The following is a 21,498-nucleotide window of genomic DNA, read 5'->3' on the forward strand; positions in this document are numbered from 1 at the left end:
TATTTTTATAAATTGGTGCATAGTCAACACCCCATGAGTTCTCACAACCCTTTGCTTACAACTGAGTAATCTCATGTGCTTGCATGTCACACACACTTTATAGCATAAGAATATCATTTGACCACATCTCCACAATCGTAAACATACACAAGGCACCATAAATCATAAATCAACATGTTCATGCATGTCTCTATATGACTTACAACACATCCATATAAGCATATGCAAGGCATCAATTAGTGCTCTCAAGTATGGATCCATTCATCGAACCATAAGCTCAATTATGAGCAATCAATCATGCATCATGTAATTCATGTATCATAGCATATAACAACTTAAATTAATCATCATGATGTGCATGCATATAACAGTAGATACACTGATGTGTTAGCTAAACACAACCATAAACCTTACCTCAATCGAAAACCGAAGCAAAAAGAAATAAATAACTTATCAAAACTGGTTTATCTGCTTTATAACTGACTTGTCCAGTTCAATCCCTCTAAAGAAGCATTAATTCAGTAACTTTGAAGATGAAAAAAATTCTATAAAAATTATTGTAGATAGATGAACATGTTTAAAATAATTTTTCATAGAGATTAGGTCTAAACTTCATCAAAGCTGTGAATTGAAATTCATGAATCGCACCCTATTCAAGTTCTTGGATGGGTTGTACTTTAGAAATTTTCAAGTTTCGAAGCCAACTTTCATAATTATTAAATCACAAACCGCAATGAGTATGTGCATCAAATTTTTATTTAAAGTTTTTTGATACATAAACTAACACATAAAATTTTCAGCCATAACTATACAACAAATTAAGAAAAATAAAATCTACAAAACTATACATTAGGGTATAGAATTTCTATCAGGACAAAATTTTTATTCTGGCTTTCGAAGACTGTATTTACTCATCTGAAACCTAAACAGAGCCAAATTTTCTCTTGAGACTTCTTCTATGAGTCTGAAACATTCCTTTAAATATGATTTTTTTTGGCCAAACTGTTTGGGTGTACGATAAAGTTCTTAAAAACTGTACGTGCCTGTGAAAATAGATCAACATGCTATTTCCATTGAAAACCATGTATATTTCATATTTTTTATAAAATAAAGCATATAAACATGATTTTTATGATTCCATTCAACATAATATGATCAAAATCAGTTTAAACATACATCAACATAATTTCATGTTTCATACAAAATAATCCAATAAATGGAATCAAATCCAAAACATACGAGAAATAATTTATTTCAAAAGCAAGCACCAGTACACCGAAATATGTATTGAAATAATAGAAATAAATTATGAATCGAATACGAATCATGTACATGCATATCATATCTAACACAAGGAACAAATCATAGGCTAATCATGAATCAATTGAACACAAATCATAAATAAGCTCATATAAATCATATTTTTTCAAAAAAAACTCTCATAAACCCTAATCAGTACGATCAACATGAATTTATTTATGAAAATAAATTTAGTCATACCTAAAATCATGCATCTAATATGAATATGATCCAGATCATACAATACATGAATCATAACATGAAACATGAAACATAATAACAATAAACCAATAAAACTCATTTTTTCCCAAAAGAAACCCTGAACCCGTAAAACAATTTTCACTATTCAAGTTCTTTCATTCTTTTTCAGATTTTATTTTAACTAAAACTATAAATATCAATTTAAATAAGGTTTATACATGTTGATCACATTAGATGCATATCCATCATGATTTAAAAATATCAAACAAGATTTTTATGAAGAACGAACATGATTTAGGGCTTTTCTTAGAAAATGTTTTTGGTAAAAATTAATTCGGAGACCCGTAGCTTTTCAAAATTATGGGATATTCGTTCAAACACATGTTTAAGACTGATATCATTGAATATACAAGTCTAAAAATTCAATTCGGCATGCATATGCACAATTGATGCTATGCACACACAAGTCAAAGATCCTACTTCAAAAAAATGAAAAACACGATATCAAACATCAAAACGAGATTTTGACACTGAAGAGGATATCTCCTCCTTGTTGCACACTATGGAGGTACATCCACACCAGCTACAAATCTCCAAGCTCCTTCAATGGAGGTAAGAAGAGGAAAGAGAGAGAAATTGTCAAATTCATATGATGGATCTCTTCCCTTACCCCAACTCTATCCCTTCAGCCCCATAGGTTTTTTAATTAAACATGTAGTAGTTCTCATAATTAAGTATTTAATTAATATAATGAAAAAGAAGTGTCACTTGGCATCCCCGCATGAAGTTCTACATGGGGTTTGGTGACAGGGTGACCATCCGGGATGCCTACAGATATGAAGACTCAATCAAATTCGATGTTTTAAATAGTCGACTTGATAGTCTTCGAAATATAGATCATTGTGATAATCTTAGATTTAATTGTATGTGCATGGATTAGCCAAAAACATATTAGTCGATCCCCAAAAACATAGATTTTTGACCTGCAATTAGGCATGAACCATATATATATGGTCTCATTTCTCATTTTGCCCCATAGGTTTTAAGTGTTTTATGAGAGATTTAAATCGTTAGATGTGTTTAGCATGCTTGATTTAGTGAAAAAATGATTGTTGGATCATGTTTTTTGATGGAAAAAATATTTTTATGAGCTGAAAAAAAATGGTACCTTCATAGCCATTGATTTTGGATCACTGAAAAAACCTGTATACAGGTCAAATTCCAGCGATCCAAAAGTCGGTTCCCACTAAACATGATTACATATAAAACATATCTGATTAGCCTCTTGGATTTGTATTTGGAATTACGTTTTCTCCATCGGACTCTGACTTTGAATTCAAACACAATTGGGTTGAATCCAAGAAGGTCGGATTCAGTAATGCTTGGTAGATCCAAACCAAGTTCCACCTGTTTATATCCCTAGGGTCACCACCACCATGGTAAGGGATGTAAACAGGTAGTATTCGGTCTGGATAAAGGCTATACTAAAACTGGCCTGGCCTAATCACGTTCCACCTAATCGGGTTTGGAGTCAGATTTGTATTGAAAAGGGAAGTAGCAAATCTGGATCCAAGAAGGTGAATAGCCAACAAACGCACTTTTATACATAATTGGTTTGGGATAGACATTAGATTTGGATTAAATTCGGACTCAGCTTTGGATTGAGATATATAACCTTATACAAAATCTGAACCCGATCACTAACCGGTTAGGCAGACTTGTGAGACTCTGGTTGGCCAAACCGATTCTCAAAGTAAACAGACTCGGAATGACATGTATCTTGAGGCAAACGTAGGGATAGCAGTGGATTGGGGCCGGGGCCAACTCGTCTGCCAACCCGACCCATCAACCCGCCAACCTTAGAACCCGTTTACCCGACCCAACCCATTTATTAAATGGGTTGGCGGGTCGTGTCGGGTTACCCGTTTATTAAAAGGGCCGGGTTCGTGTTTGCCACAGCCGACCCGTTTAATAAACGGGTTGGGTTCGGGTTGAGGTATGCTGACCCGCCAACCCGACCCTATTGCCACCCCTACTCCATCCCCGTATGAATTTTGATTTTAACTTTCATCCGCAGTTCATTTCTCGTTTTATGTCCTTCCTCCCTGGTCTAAACAAGACCAGGCGAGGGGATCTGTTTCACCTATCCTTTCACCATTGTTGCCTTTCACCGTTGGAGGAAAGAGATGAGAGAAATGGGGTTTAACGCAGCTCTTTAGAAGAAGGAGAGGAGATATTTTATGTTCAAATTAGGAATATATATACAGTAGAGTGTAGGTGATTAAACATTTAAGTGCTTGCGATGCGTGCTTGATAGGTTTTTCAAGTTTTTTTGTGTATTATTTTTATATACTTGATTTTATAGGGATCAACTCCTGAAGTGTTCGATTTCAACGCATGGTTGAGTTTTTATAAGGTTCGAAAAATCAACTGTCTAAAATCTTTATAAATTTTCAAAGCTCCAAATCTCATTTTTTTCATCAGAAACACATGATCCTGGTGTGGATTTCTCATAAACCAACCATGCCCAACACATTTGTGGGGTTAGAACTGCAAAAAAATACCAAAAAAGCAGAGAAACCTATGAAGCAAGCATCACAAACAACAACTGTAAAGTACTTATGCTCTACTACTATGTATATATATATATAATATTAATTTTTTAACAAATATCGAAGACGGGGATGGGAGAGGCACAGTTAACCGCCTCTATTTTCGCACGAGTTTTGATTTTAACCTCTATCTTCGGTGCATTTTCGGTTTCATGTCCTTGATCTCTGGTCCAAACTGGACGAGACTGGTGCCCGTTTTCACCCTATCGACTGCCATCTCCACTCCAGGCTTACGTCCGTTTGGAAGAAAAATAAGAAGTCCGGAATCTCACGCATTCACACCATGACCACCAAAGTGGCTGTAGTCAGTCAGCGCGTGGCGCATACGTAGAACTGTCTACGTCGGATTATTTTAATAAAATTAATATTATTATTTAATTTTCCCAAGAAATGACTTCACGAACGATCTTGCGGGATAGTCCAACGACGAACACTGCTTGGATTGGAGCCCAAGAAAATGCAGCTAAGTTGGCAATTGAAAAGACAGAAACATCCTCATCTCGAGAGATGAATACCTGCCCCCCTCTTCAAAAAGGGATATTGCCGTAAAGGGAAATCGAGATCTTTGTTTCTTGGATAAATAAAGCGTATGGTGTGAATGCTCTCTATTGGACTTAACAGTGTTGTTGGGAAGCATATTTGTTTTTTTTCATTTTTGGCAACTTTCGGTCTACTTGTCTTAGAATACAAAGGTCAGGGGTACTTTTGTCATACAAACATACACCGCCTTCCCCCCCCCCCCCCCAAGTTGGGGGCTAGGGTCTGACCGTCATTCTTTCAGTGAAGCCCACTCTCAAGTTGATGCCCACACGTCGGATGGATTGACGTCAGGCGTTGCGACATTTACAGAACGGGCAAGGGCTAACCATGGTTAAATACTTAATCAACCTAGGTTAACCCCTGACTATAAAAGAAGTAGTTGACTTTGATTTCTAGCATCAATCAATCTCTCTCTTCAATCTCTCTCTCTCAAAAGTTTTCCAAGCTTTCCTGAGAATCTGATTTCTTATTTTCGACTACCATTTTGTTTGTGTGTGAGATAAACAAAGGAAGGAAGCCTTTGGCAGATGGCGTCGAGTATATCGATGTTGACGCTGAGGCAGCTCATCTCGAGGACCCAGCAGCACGCCTCGCGACCCTTCTCGACGCTCGCCGTCCGATCGTTCGTGATCAACGATCGATCGTGCGGGGTGACGGACCAAGCCGGATGGACGTTGTTTACGACTCGGGCATGCAGCACCGTCTCTGGGAAGGCGGGGGAGGCGTCTGCGGCCGGTGGCGGTGACGGGCGGGAGAAGGAAATGGTGGCGAGCTACTGGGAGATAGCGCCGCCCAAGGTGGTGAGGGAGGACGGTACGGAGTGGAAGTGGAGTTCCTTCAGGGTGAGCATCCCTAAAAAAATATTACTCTTCTGTTGGTTTCTTCTATTATTTGGGTTTTGCTTGTTTCTTCTCGGGAAGAAGGGAAGGAAACGCCTCTTGTTCTCGAGAATATCGAGTCGGTTGCCGAAGCGATTCGTCGTCCGCGGAACCGACTCATGTAGGAGAGTTTGGCTTCAAGGTGAGTGATTCTCATGTTTTCTCTTCCTCCTCCTCCGAGAAAGAAGTATTCGGTTCCTTTATGGGCCTCTTTCTCTCTCTGGTCTCAACAAGAAGCATGTTTTTTTTTTTTTTTGCAGCCATGGGAGGCTTACAAAGCGAACCTATCGATCGACCTTCGTAAGCACCACGCCCCCACCAACTTCCTCGACAGATTTGCCTACTGGACGGTGAAATCCATGAGGGTTCCCGTTGACATCTTCTTCCAGGTATCTGTCTGGTTCATTATTTGTTTGAAGCCCATTGAGAATTCTCCTTGGTATTCAGACACGACTAACACTTATCCTTTTAACAGAGGAGGTACGGGTGCCGAGCGATGATGCTGGAGACGGTGGCGGCGGTGCCCGGGATGGTGGCGGGCATGCTGCTGCACTGCAAGTCGCTGAGGAGGTTCGAGCACAGTGGCGGGTGGATCAAGGCGCTTCTGGAGGAGGCGGAGAACGAGCGGATGCACCTCATGACCTTCATGGAGGTATCGCAGCCCAGGTGGTACGAGCGGGCGCTTGTCTTCACCGTGCAGGGCATCTTCTTCAACGTCTACTTCCTGCTCTACATGGTCTCCCCCAAGCTGGCGCACCGCATCGTGGGGTATCTGGAGGAGGAGGCCATCCATTCCTACACCGAGTTCCTCAAGGAGATCGACAAAGGCACTGTTGAGAACGTCCCCGCCCCGGCCATCGCCATCGACTACTGGCGCCTTTCCCCCGACTCGACCCTCCGCGACGTCGTCTTGGCCGTCCGCGCCGACGAGGCGCACCACCGCGACGTCAACCACTTCGCCTCGGTGCGTTCCGTCTCCCCTTTTTTGCCCTCACAGCCTGCCTGGTTCATCATGTCGTCTTTTAACGCTTTTTTATAACTATGGTACGGTGCTGATTCGCGTATAAATATTCTCTTTTTGATGGCATTGCAGGACATACATCGTCAAGGACATCAACTGAGGGAATCTCCGGCGCCTCTTGGATACCATTAACTTAAGGGTCGAATTCTCAGTTAAAAAAATCATATTAATAAGTACCAATGCTGTGGTGGCATGTTATTTCTGTTTTCTGTAAGATATCTCCTGGTTATGGTTATGGTCGTGGCGAGGACTCCTTGTTTGGATGCATAGCGCCCCTTCGACTCCGACGATCAAATTGGCCTCCATTTGCGTTCCTATTAAAAATAACAAAGCTCATCTGAAGTTGGAGTTGGTTTTTCAGTGTCTTGTAACGTTGAGAAGCATGTGGTCTTTCTCGTTGCTTTAGTTTTTTTTATTGCCTGTTTTTTTATATGCTACCAAGCATTGGGCATTGTGACTTTTCCCACTTCGTTGATGTGCAACCTGATCACAACAATATATAATTAATTCATTTGCATATTCGGCTTTAACTTTTCTGCTTATTTCACCTTCATAATTTTGAGACTTACGCCGCATGTTAAACGAAAAATGACATGCGGCGTAAGTCTCAAAATTATGAAAACTCAAACTTCAAAACCTCTTAAATACCTCGATGGATTAAAAATATACCAAATTTACATAAAATAAATATGACACTACAAGATATGTTAATTAGTGACATAAATTTAAGACGGATTGTTTTTTATCACAAATTTATGATGAATTAGCTAAAGAAAACTAGTGGTTCTTAAAATTAAAATTAATTATGAAATTAGTGATAGAAAAAATTTGTCTCAAACTCCATCAATAATTAGCGATGGATTCATGATAAAAAAATTGTCTTAAATTTCATCATTAATTAGCGATGGATAATTTTTTTTTCAAAATTTATCGTTAATTATCTACGGATTAACGACAAATTTTTTTTGTCGCTAATTTATAGTCGAAAATTTATATTGGTTGCCACGTTGGCAATCCGTGTGCGGCAACATTCTACCAATCAGAGCACAAAGCATCATCCACTTCAAACCTTATAAGTACACGAAGTGAGCTACTCCATCCTCATCCACTCCCTCAGCAAGTCACAGAAGCTCTATGAGGCCTTCCTTCTATCCCACCACCTCGACCCCATGAGCCCCTTCACCTACAACGCCTTCGTCAGTGCCTATGCCCACAACGGTGACCTCGAGAAGGCCCTTCACCTGCTCTCGAAGATGCGACGCCTGGGTATCCACTCTGACCTCATCAATTATACTGTCATCATTGATTCTCGTGTCCTTGACCACCTCTGCGATGAGCTCCAAGTCGACGGCGTCGAGCCGGATGCTCGCCTCTACAATGACCTCATCCTCGCCTTCGGCAATGCCGAATATCCTGATTGGACGCTTTTTTTCCTCTCCAGGGTTTAAGGCTAGGGGCTCAGCCCCAAGACCTCCACCTACGTCATCCTCATCTCCGCTCTTGGCAATTCTGATTGTACCATCGAGGTGGAGGCCATCTTCCATGAGATCGACAAGAGCGGCCTGCAACCCAAATTCCGAGCTTTCAATGCCCTGCTCAAGGGGTTCATAAAGAGGGGGCTCCTCGACGATGCCGAGCGCATCATCTTTGAGATGGAGAGGCTGGAATCACCCTCGACGACCACACCTACAACCTCCTGTTCGACCTCTACTCTGCCATCGGCCGCCAGGAGACTGCCCGAATCCTCCTGGAGGAGATGAAGGCCTGCAACATCCGACCCAATTCCTATGTCTTTAGTCGGCTGCTCGCGAGCTACCGTGATGCAGGCGAGTGGTAGAGGGCGTTCGAGGTGTTCAGGGAGATGCGGAGGGCGGGCGTCTCCTCCGATCGCCACTTCTACAATGTCACGATCGACACCTTCGGCAGGAACAATTGCCCTCACTTCTAAAATTTATATTTTTTTTTAAATGTTGCAACAGATATGTATCTGTCGCAAAATCAAATTCGTGCTTGTTTAGCGACGGCCTCGCGATAGATCATGACATTCGTTAATTCATCGCAAATTAGCGACAAAAGTAGTGATATATCAGTTCTGCCGCTAATTAGCGATCAAGAATTTATGATAGACTTTATCCGACGCTAATCTGTCACAAATTCATCATAAATCCGTTTAGCGATGAATTTACGATGGATTAACGTCAGATATAGTCCATCTACTATAAGTAAAACCTTAATTAGCGACGAAAATTTGTGACAATTTATTTTTATTGCAAATTTATGATAAATTAACTAGAAAAAAATAATTATCGTTAAAATTGAAATTAGCTATGGAATTAGCGACAAAGTAACAAAATTCATCGTTAATTAACGACAGATTAGCGATGAAAACGTTCTCTCGCAAACTCCATCGCAAATTAGGGACTAAATATGCTAGTCTCAAAACTGTAGCCGCTTTTCTATTTAAACCGGCCAAATTCTCCCTCCCTCTCTCTCGACCCCTGTGCAGCGGCTGGGCTGCGAGGCCACTGGCGAGATGCCGACGATGACACCCTGATGTCTCTCCCTCTTAGTCGTGGTCCCCCAACGCCAGCCACCCCCATCCTTGTCGTCAGCCCTCTCTCTCCGACCACCATCGTCGTGTGTGGGTCAAAGTAAAACCCTAATCCCTCTGCTGAGCAGCAAGAGACGACATCGTTCTTGCTGGGGGAGCTCGATACTGAACAAAAATGGTGATTCTTTTTCTCTCTCTGCCTTTGATCAATTTTGAATCCCTATCGTTTATTTCCAATGTTTGTTTCAGGTGAAGTACTCCAGGGAACCCGATAACCCCACCAAATGTGAGTTCCCTAATCTTCATATGGTCTATAGTTCTAGAGTTTGTGTAGTAAATGCTTTGTTTCTACCGGTGATTGCTTCATTCTGACGAGGTCTATTGCTTCTGTTTCAGCGTGCAAGGCACGGGGTTCGGATCTTAGGGTTCACTTTAAGGTATTTGCTCTGTCTATGGAGTTCCGCGTAGAATCAAAATTTCTTTGTTTTGTGTCTATGGGTTATACATTCTTGTGACGCGAACTCGTTTCGCTTATGCCCATGGGATTTTAGTTTTGGATTTGGTTTTTGTTGCGATGTTTTTTTGCTTGGTTGCTTGCTTTTTTCGGGCATTCGTTCATTGTTCGTTGGTTGGTGTTTTTGCATTTTGAATGGAATGCTTGACTGTTAAGCTAGAGGGCCAGGGAGAATTATCTGCAGTTTTGGTGGTAGACTCTGTTTATAGATTAGAATTTGAGCATGCAAACTGATATAATTTATATGGTTCTATCTATACAACAATTACATAGCGTTGTTCTTTTTGTTAATTGTTTTATCTAGATGGGATTTGATAGGAATTGGTGCAAAATCTGAAGAGAAAAAGCAGGGGCTTGTTGTCTCAATAAACTGGCCTCTCGTAAGCTTCAGGAACATAGAATTCATTGTTATTGGGTGAATCAATGTAGGCTTTGCCTGTGACAAAAGGTTCAAAAAATGATGTGACATTATGTTTTGATGTTTTCCATTTCTAGTTTCTATGTAAAACCTGAAGAGTAAAAGCAGGGGCTTGTTGCCTCAATGAACTGGTCTCTCGTAAGCTTCAGGGACAAAGAATGCATTGTTATTGGGTGAATCATTGTAGGTGTTGCCTGTGACAAGAGGTTCAAAAAATGATGTGACACAATGTTTAGATGCTTTTTTTTCTGGTTTCTGTGTGAAACCTCATTTGTTGTGAACCTTGCAACATTTGGGGGCTTTTCAAGCTTGAATTTGTTCATTGCTGTGAAAACGTATATCTCTCATGTTTAGGTGTGAGGATGATTGAAATTTGTTTTTTTTAGTTCTAGTTTAGGCAGGCCATATAAGAAGTTGATTTTCTGTGGATTTCTATAGTTTTGGTACTTGATGCTTAACGTTCTAGCTGAAGTTGCATTTTTCAAATGATTTATGCAGGGTTCTATTGAGGCCTCTTTAAAGTTGTTCTCGATATTAGGATCTTTGTTGTTCTTATCTCCTTCATGTGTGGGGCTGCATTCATTTTGATATTTTATGTTAGGAAAGCAACTGTTTAGCTTGTTTTGTCTTGTTGATTTTAGTAACTTCTTTTGTTGGAAACTTTTCTTTTGTTAATTCAGCATTTAATGCAATATTAAATACTATTGTGGTCTTTTGATTTTTTGGAATCTTTATGGTTGCTTTCTGACCTTATTTCTGCTTTAAATCATCACGGCTTCTCTCAATATTGGAAATTTTGAGTTTTGTTTGATAACATGTTTGGTGTATGGATATGATGTTGAGTTTTTGAGAACTTGTTGCATTTTTTGCCAAAAGAAGTTTATTTCAATGACATACAAATAATCTGACCAGATTGTTGGCAAATTTGCCTTCATCTTCATTTCTTTGCCTCTTCTGCAATTTCTGTTTCTTGAGTTGGCCGATGACGATATTACCTTAAAATGTACCATCTTTCGGGGCAGATGTGGTTTCAAGCCTTGTTGACATCGACTTTTCTGAGGCCATCCCTGTTTCTTAGAGACTCAAAACTAGTTTTAGGTTATGTTTTTTATATAACCTATTTAACCATTTCTGATGTGAAATATAGCTTTTCTGTGCTGTTTTGTTTACATTGATAAATTCATTCTTATGACTGCTATATTAATTGCCAAACTGTACTTTTTTCATAAAGGTTTTTGTTTATCAGCATTGTTGTTTTGCATGCTTGCTCATGGATCTTGAATTAAGAGCTTCTTTGTGCTCATTTCAAGTTTTTTGTTTTCCCCAATTTGACTCAATCTTATGATATTGTTAATGGATAACTTGAATAATCTTGAGAATGCATTCCAAACTTAACAATAGTGCCTTTCTGTTGCCATCACCATAGTTTTTGTTTCTTCAAATTCTGTCTAATAAATCATGATTTTCTTCTCAATATGTGGCTGATATTTTGCACAGTTACAATGAGCGATTTTGTTGTCTTTTTGTCACAAATCTTAGTTGTTTTGCACTTGTGAATGTGTGCGGGCTATTCTAGTCAGTATTGTTCTATTGCTACCATACAATGTTGCATTAGTTTCATAAATGCCATTTTTATGCCTCCAGAATACCCGGGAGACAGCCTTTGCAATAAGGAAGCTAGTAATAACTATACATATTCTTATGTGGTAGTCATCGCTCTTTGGATTTCTCTTAATTTTCACCAAGCAATCTTGCTATGTTTTGAAAGAAAAATACCTTTTCTTTTATTGTCAAATCCTGGTCGTCCTGAGCCCTTAGGCGAGTGAGCACATCAAAACCGTTATAAAGCCAATGACAAATATTCGTCCTGAGACCTCGTGAGGACCCACTCATTTTAACATAGGTCCAACTAATGAGTTGTGGAGCCCGATTCAGAGTTTTTGCCCTTGCAGTAAGGGGGGGTCCGGGGGCTCCCTCCCCCCCCCCCCCCGCACGGGTCCCACTGCGCATTCAACGGGTAGGGGTTCGGGGGGGGGCACCCTTGGCGGGGGGTTGTGGGGGGCAGCGCCCCCCTAGAAATTTTTTTTTGGGCTTATGTTTGAGACCCGGTGTCTTATGGATCAAACCCGATTTTTTACTAGCAGCTTAGTTAAAACTACATAAAAAAACCCTAATTTTTGGTCAAATAAGGACTTTGACCCTCATTTGACTAAAAAATTCAAGGCGTGTACGCCTCGGCTCGAGGCTCACCTCAAGGCTTATGAGGCGTGCGCCTGAAGGCGTCTGAGGTGCACGCCTTGGGGCTCTTTTTTTTCTAAATTTTGTGATGGATTAGCGACGGATAATATCCGTCGCTAATATTCAGCGATGAATTTTTGATGTTTTGCGATGAATTATATTCCGTCCTTAATTACGTTGCTAATTTAGCGACATAATATATTTCATCGCAAACTCAAATTGGTACTTATTTAGCGTCAGACTCGCGACAGATCTTGTTCGTCGCTATTCCAACACAAATTAGCGACGAAAGTAGCGACAAATCAGTTCTGTCGCTAATTAGTGACTAGGATTATGCGACAGACGTTATACATCGCTAATCTGTTGCAAAATCTGTCGCTAAACTGTTTAGCGACTGATAGAGTCCGTCACTAATCCACGTTTTTCTTATAGTGATCGCTAATTAACATTTTTCTTGTACTTGTGAACTTTTTTTTAAACTGGTACGGATAAATATCACAAATAGTTGAGAGATCTTACCTAAAAAATAAATTTCTTATTTATATAGTTCCTCTCCTTAGTCAACTAGAGGGCTTCTCGAGAAGGGCAGCACCATTGAAGGATCTACTCAAGAACGATCAACCATGGAATTGGACAGCAAGGTGCAAGGAAGCCTTTGGAGATTGGAAGAATGCCAACACCAGTGTTGCGGCTCCCCAATTATGCGGTCCCATTTGAGGTTCCCTCGAATGCCTTGGACGAAGCTATCGGTGGGGTATTGGTGCTTAAATAACACCATATTTCCTACATGATATCTTGCCCTTTCTTAGGTTAAAGATTCTCGTTCCTTCCCGTGGCTATCCATTAGACTCTGAAGCAAACCCATGAAGTTCAGAACCAATCGAGAATACGGATAAGAGGACAGATCAATAATGTTATATATATATATATATATATATATATATATATATATATATATATATATATATATATATATATATATAAGAGGAGTCTGTTTATGATAAAAAAAGTCAGAATTGCCTAACCAAAATGGCAAGAATTGGAGCTAAAAAAGCCATTAAGGTTGTTATTGATTGGGTATAAGTGAATTGGAACTAAAAAAAGCCATTTAGGTTTGTTATTGATTGGGTATAAGTGAGAACATCAAGATGAATTAGTTAACTAAGTATCAGATGTATAGGTCAAGATCATGTTGTTAATTAAGAATTGAAAAGGGGAGAACAAGCAGACATCAAATGATTAATTTTGATTTCTCGTTATCACAAAATTCATCATCGAGATGGTTTGCCCTTATGTGGTCAATGAACTCATACTAATGCTAGGACAGCTCAAAAAAAAAAAGCAATAAGAATGAATGAATATTATAAAACTTCAAGCTGGGACTGACCACTTAGTGAGGATGAAAGATCAAAAGAAAAGGAGTAGAGGTTGGGAATGGAATGTCAGATGAGCGATTCATGCCTTAATGACAATGATTTTTTCACTCTTATAGTTGTTGTTAGCCTAAGCCAAAAAGGTATGAACGAAGTGACGGGCCCATGGAAATGCTTTCTTTTTTGTAGTAAAGGAGAACATTTCTCCTCTATTAATTATTAATATGTGCACAACTTGCTTGCATGCCACCTTAGGCACATCTCTCTTTCTTAGTTTCACGCTGGCTAAGCTTAGTCAGTCTTTTAGTAAGCATTTGTTTTGTGTATCAGCAATGGATTTCTTAGTGGCTGCACAGTACGTATGGTGGAGGGTGTTACGATGTTCAGAATCAGTTTAAGTGTGAAGACGAAGGAAGGAAGAAGTAAGGAAATGAGACGACTCTTTCTTGAACTATTTCATAAACGCCTCCACTCCAATCATGAGTTTTTATCCATTCCTCTCCTATATCATCGTCATGCCCTTAATGATAGGTTTTAAAAAAGACTTTTTATGTCATTCCCATTTACTGATTCAGATCCCTCCATTGTTTCCTTTTCCTCGAAATGGGAAAGATGATACACTCAAATCGTATTATTTAAGTGCTTATTGCTTTCCAAAGATCCTACTTCTATAATTGGTAGGTCATCGGGTTATTAAAATAAGTTGTGTTTTTCATGGTTTACCCATGTTACAACTTCCATACCAATTCGATCAATCCAGAATGGTTCGGTTAAACATTCCATTAAAAATACTGGTCTTGACTCTTCTGTGTGGTATTCACTCTCGTTCAGCTCTTGGAATGAAAGATAGCAGTGGTTGGAATAGCTTGCAAAATCCAACCACTTCACCTACTTCATTGCCCCTAACTATTTTTCGTACCTCTACTAAAACAGAATGGTTTCATGTTCTTTCATCGATTGGTTATTCTTCTCCGTTCGTATCTCCTTCAATTTTGGTCTCGATTAGTTCCCAAGATTAATGAATGGCAAAAGAAAGTAACTGAAAAGCCTAGATTGTTTTCCAAGAATGTTTAGCATGTGAGCGTTAGGAACGAGCCGTAAAGAGAAAGCAAAGCAAGCAAAGTTGTAGGAGTGAGCGGAGTGCATAAGTTTTTCTGCGAGACTAAAGAAAGGCGAGCAGAACCTACCAGACTACGCGAGCTGCGAAGCGAGTGAGTTTGAGACATCACATACCAAAATGGAAAAATAGCTCGGGTTGTCGTGCACTAATAGAAGATTACTGGAACACTACTCAACACGGCTGCCCAATGATTAGAGTTGTGAACAAGTTGTTGGCCATCAAGCAAAGGCTCAAGGTATGGAACAAGGCAGAGTTTGAGAATATTAACATCAGCATAGAGGATGTTAAATAGATCATCAAGCTAAACCAGTTGGAGCTTGAGAAGGTGTCCTTCTCAACCATGGATAAAGAACTCCTCTTGCATGAAAAGCTTGATCATCTTTGGATGCTGAAGAGAGCTTTTGGCAACAAAAATCATGCACAAAATGGCTCAAAGAAGGTGATCGGAACACATCATTTTTTGTTGCCTCAGTGCGGAAACATCACCAACGTCATTATATCAGCCAAATCAGAGTTGGTGAATCAGTGGTCATTGGCCAAGAGTTTCTTGCTCAAGCAGGCCGAAATTCTTTCATGGACTAACTTTCCAGCTCCCAAGAGAGAGCCGATGGGTTGTTCCCCTTTGTGTGTCTGAAGTAAAGAATCAAGACCTCCTCAAACCAGTATTGGATCAAGAGGTAAAGGAAGTTGTCTTCCAACAAGATGGGGATCGAGCCCCTAGGCCAGATGGTTGACTTATTTCAAAAGTTCTGGAATGTAATTGGTGCAGTGTGCAAAGCCATGAAGAACTTTTTTTGTAGTGGAAAGATCTTATGAAGAATAACACGACCAACATTATTGGCATTCCCAAGAAAGAAGGAGCTGCTGCTTTTGAAGACTTTTTGCTTATCACATTGTGCAATTTTCTCTACAAGATTATAAGTAAGATCATGGTGAACAACCCATCTTGACTCAAATTATATCCTCTAATCAAGCAGCCTTCTTGAAAGGTAGAGATATCAACTAGAGTATCTTACTTGCACATGAAATGGTGCATTCTATGGAGTTCTATCATGCTGAAGCAGTTTGCCTAAAGGCAGACCTTTCTAAGGCCTATGACTGTGTAGAATAGAGTTTCATAAAGAATACGCTCATGGAGAGGCTTTCTTTTGATTTATATTTTTCTGAGCTCTTTCAAGGACTCGAAGAAGGGCTTCATTCATGGTGAGCTTCCCGTGTATTGGATTTCATAAGGATGTTGTATATATAAACCTCCATACAATCGTGTAGAATATCATGAAAAGATGTCCGTCATGGCTCTATTATATGTGGCTTCAGCATTTTGAAGTTCAAGTGGCATGACAACATAGAATTAGGTCCCCTAGGTGTAGTGAATGATGTCTTCTATTGGTCTTTTTTAGCAAGCTTAATCTGGTTACATCCGTAGAAAGCATTAATGAATGATAACATCTCATAGCCAGCTATCCACGAAGATACATATATCAATGTGTGGCAGTGAAAAGTCATCTTTTGGGCAAGCCTTGTTAATGTCTTATATCAGGATTGAATGCAAACAAAACTTGTCCATTCTTCCTTCGAGACCGGTGACTAATGAATTGGTTATTCCACTGAGTAGCTGCTACTGGTGGCTTTCAAAAGTGACTCGGATGCATAGCTTCATGTGATAGGTGAAACTGAAACTACCTCTGTTTCCCTTGACTCTACCACCTCCGCTTCATGCGCTATTTAACTTTATTGAATTTATCGAACCCCACCCTCTATCACATAAGGCACACATACTCTTCTTCTAGAAAAAGGATATGACTCCTTGCTAATATAAGGAAGATTTCCCCACGCATTGCGTGGACGGACTAAGCTATGAGGCCCTTCAATTATTAACAATAAACAATTTTTTTATACTACCTCTCTGATAGGATCTAGGCCCTGACCTACTACCATAGCATTAACCTAAATAGGTACTCTTCTTGAATCTCATTTTACTTTAATACCATAGGAACATATAAGCATTCATGTTTCTACCCTTCTAAATAAAGGACAAGACCAAAGGCCTTGGAATTTATGCCTCATGGTGTTCTTGTAGCTCTTTTTCAAGAATAGATGTGAATCCCACTCTCTTATTAAGTACTTTCGTTGGTCACCTTCTTCCCTTCTGTTTGATAGTTGCTTATCACTCGTACTCCCGTTTGCAAAACTATCATCTTTCAAGTACTATCGAACAATGACTACTGCTTACGAACTCCCAATTGGTGGGTAAGTCAACAGGTTAAAAGGCATGCCTTATTTCTAAGGAATCAATTGATTATGCCTGATGGTCATCAATCCGCTCTCAAGTACTACACTTGCTGGCCTACAACCAGAACTGCTCTTACAACTGTTTTACCATCATCTTCTCCTCAACTGTGTCTTCCTCTAGATCAGGAAGCTCCTATTGATTGTTGAAGAGGAGTATGTTCCTTTACTACTAATTAGCTCCTTTCCGAAGGTTTTTTTAACAACAAACCTATTTGTAGATCGGATAATAATATGTTATTAGGTAACTAGGTGTCAACGAAAAGTCAGTCCTTTCAAGTTGGCAGACCGGCATGGTTAAACTATTAGCTCATTCAATCAGTCTTACAGAGCCTTATCCTTCATGTCTATCTTACATGACAAGATGAATCTATTGCCCCATCGCCTCACTCATTGGCTACCAAGTCGAGTTCATTCAAGATCACTAATCCCTAAAACAAAGGTCATCAATTAAGCTGGTCAAGCAAACAACCAACGCTATGGGCTATCACACCCCTACATATCAATCAAGACTAAAAAACTGAAATTATATCCTATGGAACGAAAAAAGAAAAAGTGAAGGCATCAAGTTCTATTTGTTTTGTAATAGGAGCAATAAGAGGGGGAATATCACAGTTTAGGCAAACAAGCATGAACGTAGCCCGATAAACCATATTATGAGGATGATGTAGGTGGAGATGTGGACCTGGATGGTGCTTACCCAGGAACAATGGATTTACAAGATTTCCAAAAAATGTCGCACCACTTTCGTTCAACAGCGCCCTTATCTCGCGAACCATACTGTGTAGGTGGCTGTCATGTATGGTCCTAGAAGAAAGGACCTTCCACTACAACAAAGCAGTAGTTTAGCGACGACCACATTCCGTAGCTAATCCGTCGCTAACCATGTTAGCGACGGATTAGCGACAACGCGGCGACAGTATGCTTACGTCGCGAATATTTCGACGCTAACTGGCGACGGAATAATTCCGTCGCCAAGTCCGTCGCTAATTGCGACGGAATAACGAGCGCTATATTCCGTCGCCAATCCGTCGGTACTAAACGGCGACCACGGCGTGGCGACGGATTTAATTCCGTCGCTAAATTAATATGAATAGCGACGGAATCATCCGTCGCTAATCCGTCGCAAAAACGAAAAAAAATCAAAAAAAATTTATTTAAAAATTAATTACCGAGAACTGTACAATTTATATTTCCTGTACAATTTATATTTCCTGTAAATAAAAAACAAACCACACAAAAAAATTCATATAACAAGTATCTATAATAATTAATCGTTCCACCTTAAAACTAAGAAGTTTAATTATTTATAATTCAACAATTACAATTAGGAAAAATAAAAAAATAGAACTTCTTCAACACAGTCCTCTAATCATCGCCAAGATTTTGTGCGTCTTCTTGTTCATTGTCTTTATCTGTCCCTTTAGCTCCACTACCCTGATTATCGCTAGCAGCCTACACAAGAACAGCCAGTATTGATAAACAAAATATAATGAAATAAATTACACACTATATATGATTCTATCATGTGCTCATGTGTGATCTAAGGCAATAAAAAAACTCTATATGTGATTCTATCATGCTCATATGTGTGCTAAGGCAGTCAAAAAATTGAATATGTGATTATAGCATGTTCATATGTGTTCTAAGGCAAATAAAAAAACTCTATATGTGATTCTACCATGCTCAGATGTGCTTTAAGGCAGGCAAAAAACTATATATGTGATTCGATCATGCTCGTATGTGTGCTAAGGCAGTAAAAAAATTGAATATGTGAATATAGCATGCTCATATGTGCTCTAAGGCAGGCAAAGCCAAAAATTTTATATGTGATTCTATCATAAATGATATATAACATGTTCATATGTGTTCTAAGGCAGTTAAAAAACTCTATATGTTATTATAGCATGTTCATATGTGTGCTAAGGCTGTCAAAAAACAGAATATGTGATTATAATATGCTCATATGTGTTCTTAGGCAGTAAAAAAACTGAATATGTGATTATAGCATGCTTATGTGTTTTAATGCAATCAAAAAAACTTTATATGTGATTCTATCATGCTCATATGTGCTCTAAGACAGACAAAAAGTTAAATATATATATATATATATATATATGTGATTCTATCATGCTCATATGTGTGCTAAGGCAGTAAAAAAATTGAATATGTGATTATAGCATGTTCATATGTGTTCTAAGGCATCTAGAAAAACTCTATATGTGATTCTACCATGCTCAGATGTGCTTTAAGACAGTCAAAAAAACTATATATGTGATTATACCTGAGAGGGACCTGGAATCGAAGATCCCCTATCCTGAACAGCGGCCTTGATCTCATTTCGGAGAAAGGGGGCGACGGTGTATTGGAAGTAGTTATTCAGTGATTCATTAATGATCTCGCGTACATCATCACCGGAAAGAATAGTCGGCTGCTTGGAGCTTATGTCGGCGCAAGAAGTTGGTGAGCCGTAACTGGAAGAACCAATAACTTGTGAAGTGTTCATATTACTCCCAAACCCGAACACGCGACCTTTTTTGGGTTCACCTGCTGCAGTCACCCATGCTGTAGGATCAAATGATGGATGCTGAGTAGCGTCTTCGCCATATCGCTCTACCATTTGTTGCTCATATGCCTCCTACAAAATAATGTTTAAAGTATTCATTAATAATTAATGATAACATTATGATGACTTGCATATATATTGCAATGATTATTAATAGAATTAATACATACCGTTGTCGTTCTCGCCTTCTCTGATACGAAGACTCCCGTGGTCTTTCGTTTATGTGTTTCTACAAACACATCCTTATATGGTACACTGCTTCCTTTTTCTGCTTCCTGCGAAGTTAAATGACAAAAGATTTAGTACACAAATTTGCAACTATACTTATAAAATTAATATTATATATTGATGAGTTACCATTTTCTTTAGGTGGCTCCCAAATGTCTTAGATCCACCTGTGTGTAGATGGGCTTCGGGCATCTTCGATCGATTTTGTGAAGCCTTCGCAGAGCGATTTTTAAATGCATCTCCCGCCCACATATCGCACATTTCATCCCAGTAATCTCTCCTGATAGTAATAGGACCATGGCCCTTCCACAGTAATGGATCATCTACTACGCCAGATGCTTTTTTTGCTGCAGTCTTCATAGTGTGCAGCATGTCTGCAAATCGATTGGCAGCCACCTTCTGCCACACCTTCCTTGCATCATTTTCTTTCACCGTAGTTGCAAAGCGATTCGAAGCCTACAAATATTTTCAGAAAGTTAGTAGACATTGCTTAAATAAATTAAATATGAAACACATTAACTATGAGGAACAACTGTATACCATGAATGAGGACCACAATCTGTCTAATACCTCTTTTGGGTACTCTTTCCATTGAGCAACTGGTCCTGGTAGATGTTGAAGAAGTGAATTCCTAATCTCCCGTACTACTTCTTGTGGCTCAAACCTCGTGCTGCACATGAATTGTTACACAGTAAATATCAATATAAAATATTTAAAAGATATGCAATAATTGAAAACAAAATACTTACGGTCGATTATCGATATACACTATTCGAATGAGTCTTCTTGTGCCAGCCTGAGAAGACCCTGTTTTCTGTGTTGGCTGTTGACTTGTGCGATCAACTGGTGTAGGTGGGTCGTGTACAGGCGCAACATCATCTGTAAAAAAATACACACCAAGTTCTCAGAATGTGCATTTGAACTAATCAAGCATCTAATTAGTTATATGATATACCTATCACAGGAGCCCGTGAAGATGAAGGTTGAGCCTGGCTACTACTGGATGAGCGACCACTATAACCTCCACGAACCATATTCTAACAAATAACATATGTCATACAATACATTCAAATAATTCACATCAAGTATTACAATGCATTCAAGTCATTCACATCAAGCATTGCAATGCATTCAAATAATTCAAATCATTGACATCAAGTATTGCACTAATTCAAATCATTCGTTAATTGCATAAATTATAATACATTCAGATAATTGAAATCATTCACATCAAGTATTACAATGCATTCGAATCATTCGTATCAAGTATTACAATACATTGAAATAAAATTTTTAATCATTCACACCAAGTATTGCAATACAACTCACATCAAGTATTACAATGCATTTAAATAGAGGTTTGTAGTATAATATTTTGCTCACTAGCTTGAGAATTCTTCCTCGTCACTAGTTTGACTTTCTTCTTCTTCTTCTTCTTCTTCTTCATTGTTTGCCCATCCACTTGGTACATCATTTGGATCACATTCCTCTATGAATGTTTCATCAGCCAATGGAGATATGACATGCATATCATGCGCAACATCGTGACCATAAGCGAAGTCACAGACATCATCTGATTGATAGTAATCACTGTCTTCAGCTAACTCATCTTCTTGTAACTGATCATACTCGGGGTATAGTTTGGATTTC

General features: G+C 39.1%; 2 protein-coding genes, 1 long non-coding RNA gene and 3 other non-coding genes across 6 annotated transcripts; 5 read left to right on the top strand and 1 right to left on the bottom strand.

Moving 5' to 3' along the window:
* The first annotated feature begins 5,179 nt into the window (after nucleotides 1-5,179).
* Nucleotides 5,180-6,784, top strand: LOC149845181 (ubiquinol oxidase 2, mitochondrial-like). Its single transcript, XM_089995590.1, has 4 exons — nucleotides 5,180-5,494; nucleotides 5,791-5,919; nucleotides 6,006-6,494; nucleotides 6,624-6,784. The coding sequence occupies exons 1-4, from the start codon at nucleotides 5,180-5,182 to the stop codon at nucleotides 6,681-6,683; spliced, it is 993 nt and encodes a 330-aa protein (XP_089851716.1). The 3' UTR covers nucleotides 6,684-6,784.
* Nucleotides 6,785-9,054: 2,270 nt separating this feature from the next.
* LOC149845182 (uncharacterized) lies at nucleotides 9,055-10,850 on the top strand. Its single transcript, XR_016430428.1, has 4 exons — nucleotides 9,055-9,280; nucleotides 9,352-9,388; nucleotides 9,499-9,539; nucleotides 10,533-10,850. It is a non-coding gene; the product is annotated as an uncharacterized LOC149845182 (long non-coding RNA).
* On the top strand, nucleotides 9,957-10,087 carry LOC149845183 (small nucleolar RNA snoR74). Its single transcript, XR_016430696.1, has one exon. It is a non-coding gene; the product is annotated as a small nucleolar RNA snoR74 (small nucleolar RNA).
* Nucleotides 10,133-10,263, top strand: LOC149845184 (small nucleolar RNA snoR74). Its single transcript, XR_016430639.1, has one exon. It is a non-coding gene; the product is annotated as a small nucleolar RNA snoR74 (small nucleolar RNA).
* A 160-nt stretch (nucleotides 10,851-11,010) lies between the features above and the next one.
* On the top strand, nucleotides 11,011-11,098 carry LOC149845185 (small nucleolar RNA SNORD96 family). The gene has a single exon (XR_016430694.1). It is a non-coding gene; the product is annotated as a small nucleolar RNA SNORD96 family (small nucleolar RNA).
* A 7,108-nt stretch (nucleotides 11,099-18,206) lies between these two features.
* Nucleotides 18,207-19,569, bottom strand: LOC149845186 (uncharacterized). The gene is made up of 2 exons (XM_089997499.1): nucleotides 19,339-19,569; nucleotides 18,207-18,509 (listed from the first exon to the last, which is right to left on the bottom strand). Exons 1-2 carry the CDS (start codon nucleotides 19,558-19,560, stop codon nucleotides 18,423-18,425), a joined length of 309 nt encoding a protein of 102 aa, XP_089853625.1. The 5' UTR covers nucleotides 19,561-19,569; the 3' UTR covers nucleotides 18,207-18,422.
* Nucleotides 19,570-21,498: the final 1,929 nt, after the last annotated feature.

Source organism: Nuphar pumila, chromosome 2 (assembly GCF_984573655.1).
Source record: "Nuphar pumila chromosome 2, dmNupPumi1.hap1.1, whole genome shotgun sequence".
In the NCBI taxonomy this organism is placed as follows: domain Eukaryota; kingdom Viridiplantae; phylum Streptophyta; class Magnoliopsida; order Nymphaeales; family Nymphaeaceae; genus Nuphar; species Nuphar pumila.